Genomic DNA, 17251 nt, shown 5'->3' with positions numbered 1-17251 from the left:
TGGACCCCCTGGATGAAGGCCGGAGACGTAGCGAAGCCCCCGGTGGTTTTCGGAGGCGGCACGTCCTCCACGCCACGAAACCGGAACAGGATGGTGCTTACGATCTCGACTGGAGGTTGGAGGACCTCCTCGGCGGAGTCAGGAGGCCAGACAATGCCCTTGGAGGACCCCTGAAGTGTCATATCCTCCTCTGAGGAATCTGAAGGCCTGACGTTGCCGTCAGAGGGACCGGGAGGACCGACGTCACCTTCAGTGAGTCTGTGGGGCGAGACGTCGCCGTGGGAGGAGCTCGGGAGCGAGACGTTGCCGTGGGAGGAGCTCGGGAGCAAGACGTCGCCGTGGGAGGAGCTCGGGAGCGAGACGTCGCTGTGGGAGGAGCTCTGTGACGTGACTTGGTCTTCTGAGTGCTTGTGGGGCGAGCCGTCACCTTTTGGGAGACTGTGGGGCGAGCCGTCGCCTGCGGATGAAGCCAGGGGCAGCGGTTCGACTTCTCTTTCGCAGTCCCGGAGCTGGGGTGAGTGCTCTGGGGTCTCCTTGGGCGAAGAGGAGGTCTGTGACGTAGCTTCGCCTTCTGAGTGCCCGTGGGGCGAGCCGTCGCCTTCTGGGAGACTGTGGGGCAAGCCATCGCCTTCGGATGAAGCCAGGGGCAGCGGTTCGACGTCCCTTTCGCAGTCTCGAAGCTGAGTTGAGAGCTCTGGGGATCCCTTGGGTGAAGTGGAGCTCTGAGAGGTGGCATCGCCTTCAGGGAGACTGTGGGGCGAACCGTTGCCTTCGGTGGAGCCCAGGGGCAACGGGACGACTTCCCTTTTGCAGTCTCGGAGGTGAGTTGTGTGCTCCGGGATCCCATTGGACGAAGCGGTGTTCTCGGGGAAGCGTTGGCGCGGAACCGAACTCTTCTTGAGACCCTGGAACGGAGCTCAACTGTCCCGGGAGTCCTGGGATGGAACCGTGCTCTCCTTGGGAATCGGGAGCGAAGAGGAGCTCTCGTCAGGGACCGGGAGCGGAGAGGAGCTCGCTGGGAGGTCCTGGGACGAAGCCGAGCTCTCGGGGACTCTCTGGAGCGGAACCAAACTTGCGGGGTCGCTCGGAGGCGGAGACGAGCTCGCGGGGTCGCTCGGAGGCGGAGACGAGCCTTCTGGCGGAGCCTGGAGCGAGGCTGAGCTTTCTGGCGGAGCCTGGAACTGGGCTGAGCTCTCTGGAGGGACCTGGAGCTGGGCTGAGCTCTCTGGAGGGACCTGGAGCTGGGCGGAGCTCTCTGGAGGGACCTGAAGGTCCTGGGGCGGAGCCGAGCTTTCTTGAAGGTCCTGGGGTGGAGCCGAGCTTTCTTGAAGGTCCTGGGGCGGAGCCGAGCTTACTTAAAGGTCCTGGGGCGGAGCAGAGCTTTCTTGAAGGTTCTGGGGCGGAGCAGAGCTTTCCTGAAGGTCCTGGGACGGAGCAGAGCTTTCCTGGAGGTCCTAGGATGGGACTGTGTTCTCAGAGGCGGGTGAGAGGAGCTGAAGATGAGCCGTGACCAACCCGAGTTCCCTGGTGAGAAGCTGTAGGAACCGGGTGCACGTGCCAAACTCACCCCCATACACGTCCCATAGCTGTACGGCGAGAGTGAGGGATTCAGAAGAGAGAAGACCGAAGCGACCCTGGTTCTCTCAGTCGGGTAGCGGAACGCATTCGACTCCATAAAGTCTCTCACACTCCGTAAAAAATCCCCCCATTCTGCTCTGTTGGCAGAGAAGCGCATTGGGAATCCCGTGACGTCATCGAAGGGGTGTGTCGCCGCCGAACATGACCGAGCGAACCCGCCCACCGAGGTGCGATTGGCGCCGGGAACATGGCGTTAACCCGATCATGTCCTTCACTCCTTTCCCGCTTTTTCTCCAGTCCTTTATTCCTTTTCGTAGGTCAGTTATTCTGTTACGCGGCGAACACGGAGGCGGAGGCAGAAGTAGAAGCCGGCGTCTTTATTAAATGAAGAAGGCAGAGCCAAAACAAAACACCCGCAGAGCGGGATAAAACCGGCAAAAGGCAGTTCTTTGTGTGATATCCGCGGTGAGGCGTGGAGGAAGCGCAACGCGGAGGCAGCGACAGAGAGGCGTCGGAAATCCGAGGTGCGCTGGAGAAGAAAGCCGTCACCGTGGGGAAAGCGAGGAATCCGGCAACAGAAGGTGCATAGCGGGAAAGGCTGACGCGGAGAAACACCACCGGGAACCTGCACAGACACACACACATGAGCATAACCACGTACATGTAATAACCGACAACCAGTGTGTGTGTGTGAGGGGGTTTTATAGGTGGCGTGGAATTAATCCCAGGTGTTCGGGATGAGCCCGATTGCACTGAGCCTCGTGCGGGCGGGGCATGCACGAGAACCGGAGCGAGGTGCAGCCGGGAATCCCGGGTTATGACAGCCTCCGAAGGGGGCGTGGCAGGGGGATTCCTGACAGTATCATTAAGGCAAATTATTTAATAAATAATAATTTTGTCGATTTAACTACACACAGAGCACTGTGTTTCCACACGGACCATATTTTTTGATGCACCACCCGCTAAACTCTTGACTGGTAAACACAGAAGAACACAGGCTGCAGAATAAAAAATGGAGGCACCGGGAGAAAAACAGCGAGGGCGAGCAGAAGGTTCAGGCCAAAGAAAACGACAGAAAGTTTCGGAAGATTGGCATAATTTCACACTAAAAGATAAATAAATACAGTACAGTGTGTTTAATTTTTTTTTTAAGTAATTTAAAATAGAATTTTTGATTTTATTTATATATTTGTATTTGCATTTTGATGTAATATGGCAATTACCGTAATTTCCTGACTACTAAGCGCACCCATATATAAGCCGCACCCACTGAATTTGACAAAGATTTTTTTTTTAAACTTAAATAAGCCACACCTGTCTATAAGCCGCTATGTCTACACTGAAACTAATGAACTTTACACAGGCTTTAATGAAAGACAGGGTCTGTTACATGGTGTAACGGGTGAAATATGTTGTGGCTCCTTTAGGAGCATAGCGGTATTTAGAGAATAGCCTGCCGCGCATTTTCCGGTATTAGTGCATGTGTGCAAAACCAAGGATTATGTCCTTATTATTTTCTAATGCTCATTTCTAAGTTTCTTTGACTAACCCGTAACAATGTTGCCAAGAAAAATAAAAAAGCACGAGTTTTGGAAACCTGTCTGTTTTATAAGTCTTATATGATTTCGTTTTCAATTGGAGTTAGCGAGCTCTCCATTCACCCAGACTCAACGTGTTACAACGGCTTGTATCTAAACAGTAGCCTACCAAAAAAGTCATTGTTCACTGTCTTCCTCCTTTCTTTTTCCTATTTCTCTCGGGAGTTTATCTTTTGGCATTGTCGTGCGTTTAAAAAAAAAAGTTTTTTCTCTCGATGCCGTGCAGCTCAGAACACAGGTAAGGTGCGTTTCTTCGTTTCCGTTCAGAAATTTCATTGGTCTAATGTTATGGGGTTCAGTTTTTTGGCTTAATATTTGTGAAACCGGGAAAAACCCAGGAAAAATTCATAAATAAGCTGCTCTTTGTTTAAGCCGCGGGGTTCAAAACGTAGAAAAAAGTAGCGGCTTATAGTCCGAAAAATACGGTAGATGCACTAAATGGGTTTAGTTTTCACAGATTGCAATTTAAGCAATAAAACTGTACAAGAAAACAAATTACTTTTAAAAGACCTGTCTTATTTTCTCTTATATATTTAGTTTTGCTCTGTAATAAAGTAAAAGTACTTCTTACTCAATTAATTGGTAGAATAATCTGAATAATTGGCAGAAAGGTGTATCGATAGCTGCAGCCATACATCTGTGAAACAGATTTGCTTTTAGGCAGCTTAGCCGATTGTAAGGTCCTGTTTTTGCTTCAGACTTTGCAGTTACAGTAATTAATGGATGCTGTTTTTTTAAACAAACAAAAGAGCCTTATGAGGCACTCTCAGGTTAAATTCTTCCACTTCTTGCAGACTCAAAATAAAACATTTAATAGCTGTGCTAACCGAAAGAGCTTCATTAGTCTTAATGGAAAGCAACATTTAGGCAAATAAAATCATGTTATTTGGTCATTGGTAAAGATTTAGGCTGCTTGTTCAGTAGAATAATTAATGTCCGTACAAGCCAAAACTCAATAAGTGGAATAATCTAGTTCAATTATGCTCAATTTATTTCATTTAACAGGAAGGCTGTTACCATTTTAAAGTACACAATATTGTCTAATGTTGAGTGATGGATATTTTAATGTTTAATTAAACCAGTAGTTCATAAAAACAGTTTGATTTCCTGCTCACGTTATGAGTCATTGCAAGAGAACATCCTGTCATCTTAGTCGATTGGACTAACTTCAATAACAATGTTCGTGTGAGTGTTTCGCACCACCCTGTATTTCCTGCTTAACAAACAAGGCAATTTATTCTACCTGAAGATTTTTGCTTAGTCAGTGGACTCTGCACTCTGCACTGCAAGTTTTTTTTTTCCCTATTTAGTGTTCCTAATTTACTTCAGTAAGATAGATTATAAAGAACATAGAGAAAATGTAATGTTATGAGCTCGTCAGTGAACAGAACACATTTACACCTACTGAGATCCAATAATCCTAATAAATCTCCGGGACTATTTACTTTCACCTGTCGTCCTCACATTGGCCTCTCTCTCTCTCTCTCTCTCTCTCTCTCTCTCTCTCTCTCTCTCTCTCTCTCTCTCTCTCTCTCTTTTGACTGGGAAATGTACTGATCTGAGTTAAACATAGGTAAAAATGTAATGTGAAAATTATACAACTTTGTTATATCTAGTTATGGCAGTTTTAGTTTTTTCTTCTTCAACAAACTCTTAATTTGTAAACTAAGTTTGTGCAAAAGACTTGTTCAATGCATTTGTTATGTAAATTAATCGATGCATTTACAACGTATTGTGCCTTTTTAGCAAATCTTTATTTCTTTTCTCACATTTTGTATAATATCTCTGACTTTATGTCCTGGTAAAATAAAAACTAAAACCACAGATCAAATGACTGAAGCAAAAAATTTTGCTTTTATGACATGAAACTCAAGACCAATTAAAGCAACTATAAAAATTCAATCGTAAGTTGTACCAGCTGGAGTAATAAAGTTCAGTGAGATGCAGTCAACTGTTTATGTAATTTACAATTCAGTGAAGTTGAAAGCAACAGGAGCTTCAACAGATTAGCATCATGAGGTACCCACATTCTTTGTTTAATGCACAATGAATGTAAAGTGCAGTATATCCTGTAGAATGATTTAAAGATAGTTTTCCAGAAAACTAAGAAAAACAAAAAACATTTCGATAAAGGTGTATTATAGATAAAAGCTTGTGTAGTGGATACACAGATTCAATTATGAGGGGACTTTTATTTTGATATGGGCGCCGCCATTTTGTTTTGCTCCGACATGTGCGCCAAAAGTGTATGTAGAAGAAGGAAAAAGGGAGAAGAGCAGTGGTGAGCGTATGAAAAACGTGCAGTTGATTTTGAACTTCTTAATCAGCATAGGAAGTTAGTTCAGACTGATGACATGCATCAAAGCTACCTGACATGCTTCTAAGTCTCCATTCATCTTAACTAGCCTGTTATTATTAGCGATGTAGCAAGTTTTTCGTTGTGCTACTGAATAAGGCTGGACAACAGACCTGTTAAGGTCATTTGAGTTATTCGGTGTGGAAGTTGAATACCCCCGTGTTTTTGGGTTCTTTTGCGATTTACATTCAGATTTTTGTTAGTTCAAACGAACTCAAAGCGTAGTGGATGCTTTTGCGGGGACAATTAGCTGATTCGTTGGATGGCATCGTGTGTTCGTTGTTTCCTCTAATTCAGGGGTGTCAAACTCAAATTCACAGTGGGCCAAAATTAAAAACTGGGACGAAATCGCGGGCCAAACTCAGTATTTATTGAAAAGTTTACTCAGTAAACTCAAACTCAAATACCCAGTGAGCCAAAATGTAAAACCTGAACAAAGTCGTGGGCCAACATTAAACAAATTAACCTTATAATATGGACCCAAACAAGTTTTGCTTTAACATTGGATATGAAACAAGCATCGCTTATTAGCATACAAAATATAATTTAATAGTGGAGACATGCAAAATCGAATTTTAAATGAAAAAACACATCAATGGCATTCATTTATTAAATAAATAAAATTGAAATAAAAATTGTATGCCTCTTTTCTATTTGCAGCCTTCTGATTTAAATACCAAAATAAACTTTTTCCACAGGCTATTAATTTTACAAATAAAATGATAATAAATCAATCAACCATTCAAACCCATGCCTTGTAGCAAGAAAAAGTGCATAAAGAAAACGTTAATTATTGCACACTGGTCTAATCTGATGTGCCCAAGCCAGATACCTGGCATCTCTTCTTGGATGCTAGTTCATCAATGTCTGGGCTCAAGCTCTGAGCTGAAGAAATCCTCAGTATCTAGCGAAGATGTTCATCAGTCAGACGTCTCCTGTGAGTTGTTTTGGTCATCTTCATCGAGGAGAAAAGTTGCTCGCATAGATAAGTGCTGCCGAACATGGAGAGCATCTGAGCAGCTTGGGTGCGGAGTTGAGGCATTGTGTCAGGGATGAACCGTGGAAACTGTGCGGCGCCCACAGCATCATACTTTGACTTCAGCGTGTCGTTGCACTGGAGTTCAATCAGCTCCATTTGGATGTTGGTTGGTGCATTTTCCATATCAACTGCGAAGGGATTACTAAGCAGTTCAAACTTGCATTTCCAATAGCTCCTCCGTAACACACAGATTTGAGTCCACTTCACGGATGAAGACTGACAGCTGAGCAGTATCAGATGCGTCGCAGCTCTCATCCACAGCGAGGGAGAACGCAACAAAATCTTTTCCCTTTTCCATCAGCTGGTCATACAGATTGGTGGCAAGATCACGTGCGATCAGCTACTGTGTTTCTGCTCAGGCTCACGTTTGAAAATGCTTGTTTTTTCTCTGGGCATACGAGGTCACAAACCTTCATCATGCACTTTTTCACGAACTCTCCCTCATTAAAGGGCCGGGCTGATTTTGCGATCTCTGCTGCCACTATATAACTAGCCTTTACAGCAGCCTCGCTTTGTGATGTGGCTTTTTTAAACATATTCTGTTGTGAAACCAAACTTCTTTTCATCTCCTCTACTTTCTGGCTCCTTTGAGTCATGTCCAGGTCCTTGTATTTGTCATGGTGTTTCGTTTCATAGTGTCGTCTAATGTTGTACTCCTTACTTACAGCCACGTTGACTCCACAAACAAGACAAACAGGTTTGTCTTTTACATATGTAAACAGATATTCTGCCTCCCCCTTGTCCAGAAAGCTCCTGTTTTCTGCCTTTCTTTTTCGCCATTTTTGGGAAGGGTTAGCTCGCTGACAGTTGTAGCGTCTATGTTGCTATGACTACTGTCACAGAGGAGAGAGCGTTTCTGGGTCCTGTCCTGATTGGCGTGCGAAAACAGCAGAGCATTATGGGAAGACAGCAGAGCATTATGGGATTCGTAGTATTAGCGGTGAATGCGCTGTATAATACCGGCGGGCCAGCTCTAGTAGTAATTTGGTATTGTCTCGTGGGCCAAATATAATTACCTCAAATTTGGCCCGCGGGCCAGAGTTTGACACCCATGCTCTAATTGATCACCGTTGGGGATTGTGGCCTCGTCGGGTCGTGCTGTGTCTTTCAGGATCACGAGGGCAATCATTGGGGATCAAAGAGTTAAGGGAACAGTACCCTGCCTATCCGGACACCTTTCAGCGCTCCAGATTGATAGATCCTGAAGCCCACCTCACCTGATCTGTAGTCCCACATGACAACACGATAGACACCAACATATAACCACTCGTTATACTGAGACCTAAAGCATTGGGTGGGAGGACTAGGATCCTGTTGCCCACTCAGTCTTCCTTAGTCAAAGGCTTGTTATCTGCCCCACAAGGCGGTGGCATATTCCCCTCCGCCACACTTGGACTAATAAGAAGTTGATAAATACATTTATTTCTTTAATAAAAAAACGTTTTAACACAAAGATGGATTTTTCCTAACAAGAACTTTTCATGAAGAACTTAAGGAAGTACGCAAAAAGTACTTTTATGCACAAGTTTAAGAAAAGCCTCCCAGGGATCAGCAATACGGTTAATTTCTGGTAAATTAGTTTTAGATCATTAGTTTCGGTTGGTTCCTGCATGCAGTAATGGCTTATGTGATTCGTAGTGTTAGTGTCATCATTACTAATATAATAGAAATAGAAAGATAATTTAAGAAAACCCTTCTACGAGCATGGGTGTTCAAACATTAGACTTGTTTAGAATAATACTTAATCTCAAGCAGACTTAATAGTGAGGTTTCAGACACTATTAAATTGTAATCTTGCTGTAATTTAACTTTTCTAGAGAAGTGGAGATGAGAAATTAGTGTGATTGTTGCACTTTTACCTACCTAGATGAACCACACAGAGAGGAAACATGGTTCATAAGAACCAAACTTTCAATATATACAGTAGTAAGAAAAGACTATAAAATTGGACAGTTTTTTTGTTAGGATTCTTTGGGTTGATAAAATTGTTTCAAAACTATTTTTAGCTGCAGTATTGGCTTTTTTTTCCAGGATTAGGTGTTAGAGAAAATGAATGAATTCATGTTTATGAACAAAACATTATACATTAAACAATTATTTAATAGAAAATGGTAGTCTGCCTGAGGCAAAATTGATATCGCAGTGGTTACAGTACGTGCCAAAACCGCCCGCGCCAAACAAAAAACGCGATAAACGGCCGCCACCCCGAAAATGTTCTTTTATGTATACAGTACTGCACTGTATTAACATTTTACTTCATTTTATAATTCATTATTATATTTTTATGAATAAATTACATTATTTAAACATAAAACTCCACACAATTCCCTATAAGTTTTTTTGGTCTATGGTGCTATTTGCGAAAGACTGGGAAAATCATTTAAACAAATTACCGTAGTTACGTGGCAAATGCAATTTCACAATAAACCGGGGGTGCCAGATTCAAACCGAGGTTAAGCAGGGAATTACTGTATACCAGTTCAATCTAGGTTTATTATCAACATTAGCATTAGATTGTGGACAAAGTTAAATAAAACTAAATTAAGCAAAAATACAGCTAGGTTAATTTACCACATGTGGGAAATGTAGCATTACAATTGTGCCAGATTGATGGTGTGTTAGCTTCATCAGACTGATTGCTGATAACTGTGTTAGCACAGGCTGTGAAGGTCTTCCTCACAACCGATGGTGATTACTAGATTGAGCGTGAAAATGTTTTCAAAAAGAAAGGCCTGGATTTAAGATATATTGCAGGAGAGTAGAAATTACCCTTCTTCTGCTTTAAAAGATAACTAGCAATAGTGCAGTTGCCTTTCTCTCCAAGGATTTGATCTTTTCTCTTCTTAGCTTGGGTTGAATTTCCTTCCTGCACTGCTTATTTATGTGAGACACAATTGAGCCGGAGGATTTAGGACAGTTGGCAGCCTACTTGTTTTTAGGAGGTGTATGAGCTCTCAGCTTTCTCTGTCTACTGTACCTGCATGAGTGCTATATGAAAAATAGAAATAAAGACCAGACTCATTAAAAAAATCCAAATATGTTTTATTATGTCATGTTTGGTGTAATACAGAATTCATTCCATAATCCAGATGTTGGACATCAAATGTTGTCATGAAGATTATTTATTACTATATGGACAATCTCATCGCACTATTATACATCTACTGTACTGGTTATTGCTACTATTCCTACTTTTTTTTTTCCAATTTTTTTAAGTTTAACGTTTTGTGGCATCTTGGCACTAGGAGAGCATTATTTCGTTTCACAGTACTCTCCAAATTTACAATAAAAGCCTACTTGAATTGATTTGTCTAGTTCTGGTTAGCAGTAACTAATGAGCTAAATAAAATAAAGTGTTGCCTCTACAAAGATCCTGGGTTTGATTCTGAGCTCTGTGTGGAGTTTTTCAGGTTCTCGTTCATTGTCATGAACAATCTACAAATCATTGTTTTGACAGATCCAGGTTAATTAAACAGCTAGATTATTCTTTGTAGATTTGTCTGAGTTGACAAGATCTGTGATAGATCTATGTTGTTAACTACAGGGCTGGGAATCTGACATAAAAATAAGGGAAATTAGATTTTTTGTGCCTTTTTTAGCAAGAGGGAACACAACAACCCATCCACTCACACACACACACACACTTAATTATCTTTGCTATTCAGAGCTTTAGTATTCAGTATTAGACTATTTTACATTCTTCTAGAAAAATACAGGGAAGGTAATTAGATCTGCATTGTGTCATAGCTTGTTCATTTTTACCAGTGGTGAGCAGTCAGGGCCATCAAGCCTTCTCTGCTGGCAAAGTCTTAGAAATAACTCTCACAGTCTTATGTTTTAATATATTTCTGTCCATAAATATGTATTAAATTATTCCCAATGGTCTATTTCCTTCATTTCAATACTTTTCTCCTGGGTGCACTGCTGCAAAGAGTTTCTGTTTATGTTGGAGTTTCTATCTAATCAGATTTCGGCCGTCACATTACATGTTGCCAGGGTCGAAGATATCTGCCGTAAGACCTTCAGAAATCAGCACTACTGTTGTGGGTGTCTGGTAGTTTACAATACATGAAAATAAAGTTGTTGTTTTAGCCATTCAGATTTGCTGCCTCCAGAGCCATCTAGCAGGCATCCAATGACATTTATGTCCAATTTGCACAAAAACCTTCATTTCAACTCCCCAGGAAAACCATAATGCACAGAAAAAATGCATGAAAGTTTTTGAGGTTTTTGAGGGTAATACTGATGCTTCTTGTAGAGATTAAGTATGTTGGTGGTGCAGCTGTGGCTGTAGTGAAAGGAGACTTTTAAATTGTGTTCATTGTTGTTTTTGCTTTAGTAATGGCATTCAGTCATTCTGTCTGTGATGCAACGGTCTGTTATACTGCGTTTCTGTTTAATATTCATGGTTTCTTTAGCCATGGCGTTATAATGATGTTATTAAGAGGGAGATGAACCGGCAACATGGTCATGGGTGGCCAAGCCACATTGATGCACGTGAAGAGCGAAGTCTGGCCCGTGTGGTTTAATTTGACAGACGAGCTCCTGTAGTTTAAATTGCTGGAGAAGTTAATGCTGTTAATGCTCGATGGGTCAGGGCTGTGACCATTGCTTTAATTTCAGTCCTGTCTGGTTTATCTCTCCTTCCGATCCTCTGACTATGTGCTTGCCTCACATTTTTTTTGCTTTGTATTTGCTTTGCCCTATTTTTCTATCGTAGGTCATTTTTATGTAATTATTTTCAATTTGCATTTACAAAAGAATCTGAATTACCTTAATTTTTCCTATCGGTGTTTGCCATGTCTTGTCTCATGCAGAATGAGTATTTAACGTTAGCATGCCATGCAGCAATCCTCATTGAATATAGGGTTTAGCTCTGCTGCCTGGATGGACACTTCATCCTGAATACGTTCCTTTATTTGGGGCCGTACTGACAGTGACATGATCTGTTGGCCATTACAGTCACGTAAAGCATCTTTTGTTTATTAACCGGTGCTGGCAGTCACTATGATGATTTATAGGTTTCTCTTTAGGACCTCGGCTACAGGCTGTAGAAGGGAAAATTTAGGTCCTGAGCATCTCAGCTTTTCCCCCGACTCAATAACCAATGAACAGCATTTTTTCCAAGCAATGCTTCAGTTGCTAGCACCTGCATATCTTGCAGTTTAAACAGCATTGCTGGTTGAACTGAAATTGGTTTATTTCTGTAGCCGTAGCACAATAAGTGTTGAGTCGGTGCTGAAATTGGAAGATGTATTGGCACAATGAAAATAATTATTTTAAGTTTAAATATAATGAAATGCTCTGCATACACAGTTACTCATGCATAATATTCAGCTGTATACAGTATCTATAACAGAATATTGTGTATTCAGAATGTGTTTATTGTTTGAATGGTTTCAATTATTATTCAATTGTCAAGTTAGCTATTAAAAAAAATGAAATCCAGGCAGGGTTTTTTTATTTTTTATTATGATAAATATGACCAGAGTGTGTCAAAATGTGAACAAATCATTTTGCATTTGACCCGAGGTTTTAGAGTGACTGCTTGTCACTTGTTTTTTTCTGCCATTCCTTGCAGTTTCTGAAGGCTTTTTTAGTGTAAAGATAAATGAGTTAGCATTTTTTGTATCGCAGGTGTTGTGTTCCCCCTGGGCTGTCTTCACGCTAATAGAGTCGGATGTAAGAGGTCCAGGCACTCTCCTGTAATGGAATCATTTAGTAGCTCTGTTGGGATGCTAGTCTTCCCCAACTCTATGGAAATCCATTTATTTAGATGAGATACAGCACAGCAGTACATCCAGGACATCCTCTGCAACAGAATGGAGTCTCCATTAAATAGATAATGCGTGTCTGTGCTGAAAATCGCTGCCTGTTGTGCTACTGATCAATGCTTGATAATTAATTTGCAGGGATGGAAAATTCTTGAGTTACTTTACATTGTACTTGAGTACAAACTGAACCTGCACTTCAGAAACTGCATATTACTATATTTATTTTCAGGGTTGAAATGTATAACTTAATTCCTACTAAATTAAACAAAAACTTTCTTTCGGCTTCTCCCATTAGGGGTCGCTACAGCGGATCATCCGTATTAATGATCCACATGTTCAAATTGGCACATGTTTTTACGCTGGATGCCCTTCCTAACACACCCCTTCCTATTTAGCCGGGCTTGGGACGGGCACTAAGAGTGCACTGGCTTGTGCAACCCTAATGGTTGGGGTCGGTTCCCTGACCGGGAATCGAACCCGGGTCGCAGCGGTGAGAGCGCCGCATCCTAACTACTAAACCACCAGGGAACTTAATTCCTACTCAATTACATTAAAAAAACAAACAAACAAAAAAACCCTATACTTTTTTCACCCCTATATATAATTTTTCCTCTAGGTAATAATATTACATTGTGATATTTAAATATAGGATGTTAAGTAGAGCTTCTCCTGGTAGAACTGCTTAGAATTTCTTTTTAATAAAGCAATAAGCAAGAATTTTATAAAGAGATATTGAAAGTTTAGTTTAGTGGTGATTAATGTAACTATCTTACGGTTATTTAATTATGTTTATATCTAAGATGATGCTCATTAGACAAAACGAAAGCATATTAAACCATTTGCATTGAAGTAATATTAAATGCTCTACCGTTAACGGAAGCATGTTTGCTAACAATAGGGCTACTGCATCTGCCGATAAATTATAAGTTATTTTTGCCTTCGCGGTTTTTGGCTACTTCGTAGTTTTACTGAGTATCAAAGATACAAGCAACTTCTACTCTCTGCTCAACTACATTTATGATACAATATGTAGATTTACTAGATTGTGATTTCTCTTTTTGCATCAAATAAAGCTACTCCACATAAAGGCAAATTAGCAACTTGCTGAATGCCAGGCAGTTCACATGATACTGTAATTGTATTTGTTAATTGAAGATAGCTTTTTGAAAGATTTCTTTACAACCTTGTCTTTTTTTTGACCAACTTGTTTGATCTTAGTTTCATTCTGGCATGTAGAAGAAGCTGTTGTGTTGATGGTTAATGCAGTGTTGAGGTGTCTAATTTGATTTGTATTTTAGGAAATAAAACAAAATCAAACTGTTTCTAGCTTTTCACTAACATGTGTCTTGGTGTTAAGGACTAGTGCATCTTTGAACCTACATCCAATATGAAGAAAATACTCAAGTACTGTTCAAATCAGATACTTTTAATTAAGTCATAATGGAATTGGTGACTTTGTACTTGTAATGGAGTAAGGTTTTCCAGTAAGGTATCTATACTTTTACTCAAGTATGATTTTCAGGTACTCTTTACACCGCTGAAAATTGACTCAGTGATTCATACTTTAACTACTTATTGTTACATGGCTACACACTGGAATTTAGATCTTATAGCATTTTTTAGTTCTAGGAATGTGAAATGCATCCGTCATTCTTTAGTGAAGCCTTGAATACAGATGATGCCCTCGGATCAGAGATTTTAGATTTTATTTTTTATAATGCATTTTTATTATGTATCTGTATGTAAATGTGAGGCAGCAATGTGTGTGTGCGTCATTGTCACTGTTTTATGACTGCATGCTGTTGTATTATTTGCTTTGGTAAAAGCGTTTACTAGATGACCCAAGCTCCCTGTGGATCATGGTGTCCTACAACAGTGGGCTGCCAGATGCAAATTCGTATAGACTAATTCATTGTCACTAAAAGAGGCCTACCAAATACAACTGCTCCTTTTGAGGGGTGTTGCTAGGAAACCATCAGTGTGCAGATGAAATCCCCACTGTGTGTCTTGGTCCAGCTGTAAATCTAAGCTATTACATGAGTGTGTGATTGTGTGTGATTGTGTGTGTATGTGTGTGATGCCATTACACATGGATTTCTCAGTCCAGCAGCTGTAAACAAATGCTTCTAATCTCGTTAAATGGGCCTCATGATGAACCAGCTTCCAAAAGAAATGTGTATTTAATGTAATTCATGGCTCAGAGGAACACATTATGATTATAGTACTTTCTTTGATGGTGACTTCTTTGATGTTAATACTAGAAGTCTTATTCTTTCAGTCACTTCCCCCAGCTCATGATGATATGTAAGGATATTAAAAGGGATGTGGATTGACAGGTAAACAGTGTGCCAGTGTGCCCTCAGGTCTTTTCTTCTAACATCAAACTTGCAAGGGATGATTCTCTTTCCACCTGGTTCACACTTAGTTGAAAAACATTCAAGTGCATGTCAGAGGTCTATTTTGGATGGTGCCAAGAGAACATCTACAAATACACCCCCATAGTGGACACCTCTCAAACCTTGACTATATCTTGATATCTCATCCATGAAAATCATGAACTCGAGTAGAGACAAAAACACCTTTGACAGTGTCATGGGCAGATTGGACTCAACACCAAGAAGTGGATGCAATTTTTAGTGTGTTACTTTCCACACCAAATGTTGAGGCACAGAAAAAAAGGTCATTTTCAAAATATGTAGACTGGACAAGTGTATGTCCTTTCCTTCCTGCAAATCTGTGAAAAAGTCCACCGTTCAGCCTCCTGGGTAGAACATGCTACTGTCAGTTCTTCTTGAATCCTAGGTTCAACTACAAGATGTAGTCTTCTTTCCATAACCATAGCATAGACTTTACCTGCTGTTCTTAGGTGATATCCCTGGAAATGGGAACTGGAATACAGCTATTGGGCCTCTTTTCTTTTTCTTTTCCATTTTTTTTATAGGGAACCCCATTCCCAATTGTCAATCAAAAGATGCTGTCTTACATTTCTAATCCACCTTGAAGAGTCATGGTTACCTCAGATACAATGATAAATGACAAAACATCAAAGATATCTGGCACTGAAATCCAGAAAGAAGTCCACTGTGTTAAGCTATTTCTCATCATGATCCCTCATATGACCAGCAATATCCTTTCTTTAGATGTTGTCTAGGGTCTCGCTTTTTTCCATGAAATTTCAAACAGGTTGCAAGAAGATCTTTGAGACGAAATCTTTTTTTTTAATGTCCACCCCAAACTCTTCCCATGTCAAAGTTTTGTTACTTTTAGTCAGGGCCCTTCTATGCCTCTCATCTGAATAAGGAGAACCCCTCTTGGCTCAAGGTTCTCCGCTACAAGTACAGTTAATTGCAAAATACACCGATCAGATATAACATTATGACCGGTTGTCTTATATAGTGTCGGACCCCTTTTGCTGCCAAAACAGTCCTGATCCATCAAGCATTAACAGCATTATCTTCTTTCTCTGTAGCTATTTGAGCTACAGGAGCTCGTTTGTTGGATAGGACCACACGGGCATCAATAAGCCTTGGCCACACATGACTCGGTCGCCGGTTCACCTTTTCTTGGACTACTTTAGATAAATACTGACCACTGCAAACTGGGAACAGCCCACAAGAGATGCAGTTTGAAGATGTTTTCACCCAGTCATCTAGTCATCACAATGTGGCCCTTGTCAAACTTGACAAATCCTAATGCTTGCTCATTTTTGCAGATTTTAACAACTTTGAGGACAAAATGTTTACTTGCTGCCTAATATATCCCACCCTCTAACAGGTACCATGATTAAGAGATAATAGTGTTATTCAATTAACCTGTCATAATGTTATAATGTCATAATGTTATTAACCTGAATGGTGCACATTTATACAGTAAATTCACTTAGTAAAATAGTAAACCCTTTTAAACAATAGTTGTGGCTACTGTTGTTTCTTGACACACTATTTCGAAACAGTTGTCGCTTGTCATTTTGACTATCCTACCTAGAGTTTGTCAGTTTTAGTTTGTGATCCAGGGACACTTAGTTTCCCATACATTCTCCATAGCAAGTATTGCCAACAAATATGTGACTATTGCCTCATTCACCTATATGAGTGAGGAAAAATGTCAGTTTTGCCGGAGGTGGCCTGTGCAAACCGTATGTGTGCAAGAAATTGTTGTTTCCTGTGTATCTCCTGTGTAAATTGCTTGTTTGTTGAAATATCTTTTAGTTAAAAGCAAATGAACATATAAAACGATTCAATAATAAAATACTGAATATGATGAATACGAAATGGACGGGAAAGGCTTATTTGAATCTGTCACAGTATTGCTCTTGTAATGTTTGGTGCATTAGTACAGAATTTAGCATTGGTACTGGGTATATACAGTAACCTGTTTGCTTCTTGCTTACATTAATACATTTTCTTTTTATTTTTAGGAAACACTGCTAATGCCACAACAGCTTCTACATTAAGCCCTTGTCTTGGAGCACTTTCACCCCAGAACCATGTGTCATCTCATACCACTCCTGCTTGCTCTGTCCCTCGCACTATCCTCCGGCTGTGAGTATTCCTTGCAGTGTTGTTCATTCTTCTTTTTTCCTTACTTCTCCTCCAGTATCCTTGCTCCTTTCCTACAGTATTTCTCCCTCTATATTCATTAAAACGATGGGATCCTAGTCTGTCAGCTCTGGTTAATTGCATTGAGATTAGAATGTGGCTGTCTTCTCACATTAGCCCATCTAGAGATGATCCAAATGATTAGGAGCAGCAATTTCATATCCGGCCAGAAAAAACTGTGCTTAATGGGCTAAAGATCAGAGCAGAGAGAGTGCCAAGCAAAGGGCATCTCCTGATCTCATGAGATAAATCTGTAGCATATCACCTTCTGTGTGTATTTCAGATTAGACTGTTTTTTTTTCAATTCT

The 17251-nt window shown here is 40.8% G+C and overlaps 1 protein-coding gene across 3 annotated transcripts in view; it reads left to right on the top strand.

Annotated features, from left to right (window-relative positions):
- Positions 1-17251, top strand: part of cntn1a (contactin 1a) — a 77127-nt gene that overhangs the window by 26180 nt on the left and 33696 nt on the right. For all 3 annotated transcript variants that reach the window (XM_083546218.1, XM_083546219.1, XM_083546220.1), the window contains one exon: positions 16763-16886. In XM_083546218.1, the coding sequence (XP_083402344.1) occupies positions 16832-16886 (55 nt within the window). In that variant the 5' untranslated portion in view covers positions 16763-16831. The remainder of the gene's footprint in view (positions 1-16762; positions 16887-17251) is intronic.

The sequence above is a fragment of the Silurus aristotelis genome (assembly GCF_946808225.1).
Source record: "Silurus aristotelis genome assembly, chromosome: 7".
Lineage (NCBI taxonomy): Eukaryota > Metazoa > Chordata > Actinopteri > Siluriformes > Siluridae > Silurus > Silurus aristotelis.
This window is presented reverse-complemented; position numbering and strand designations above follow the sequence as displayed.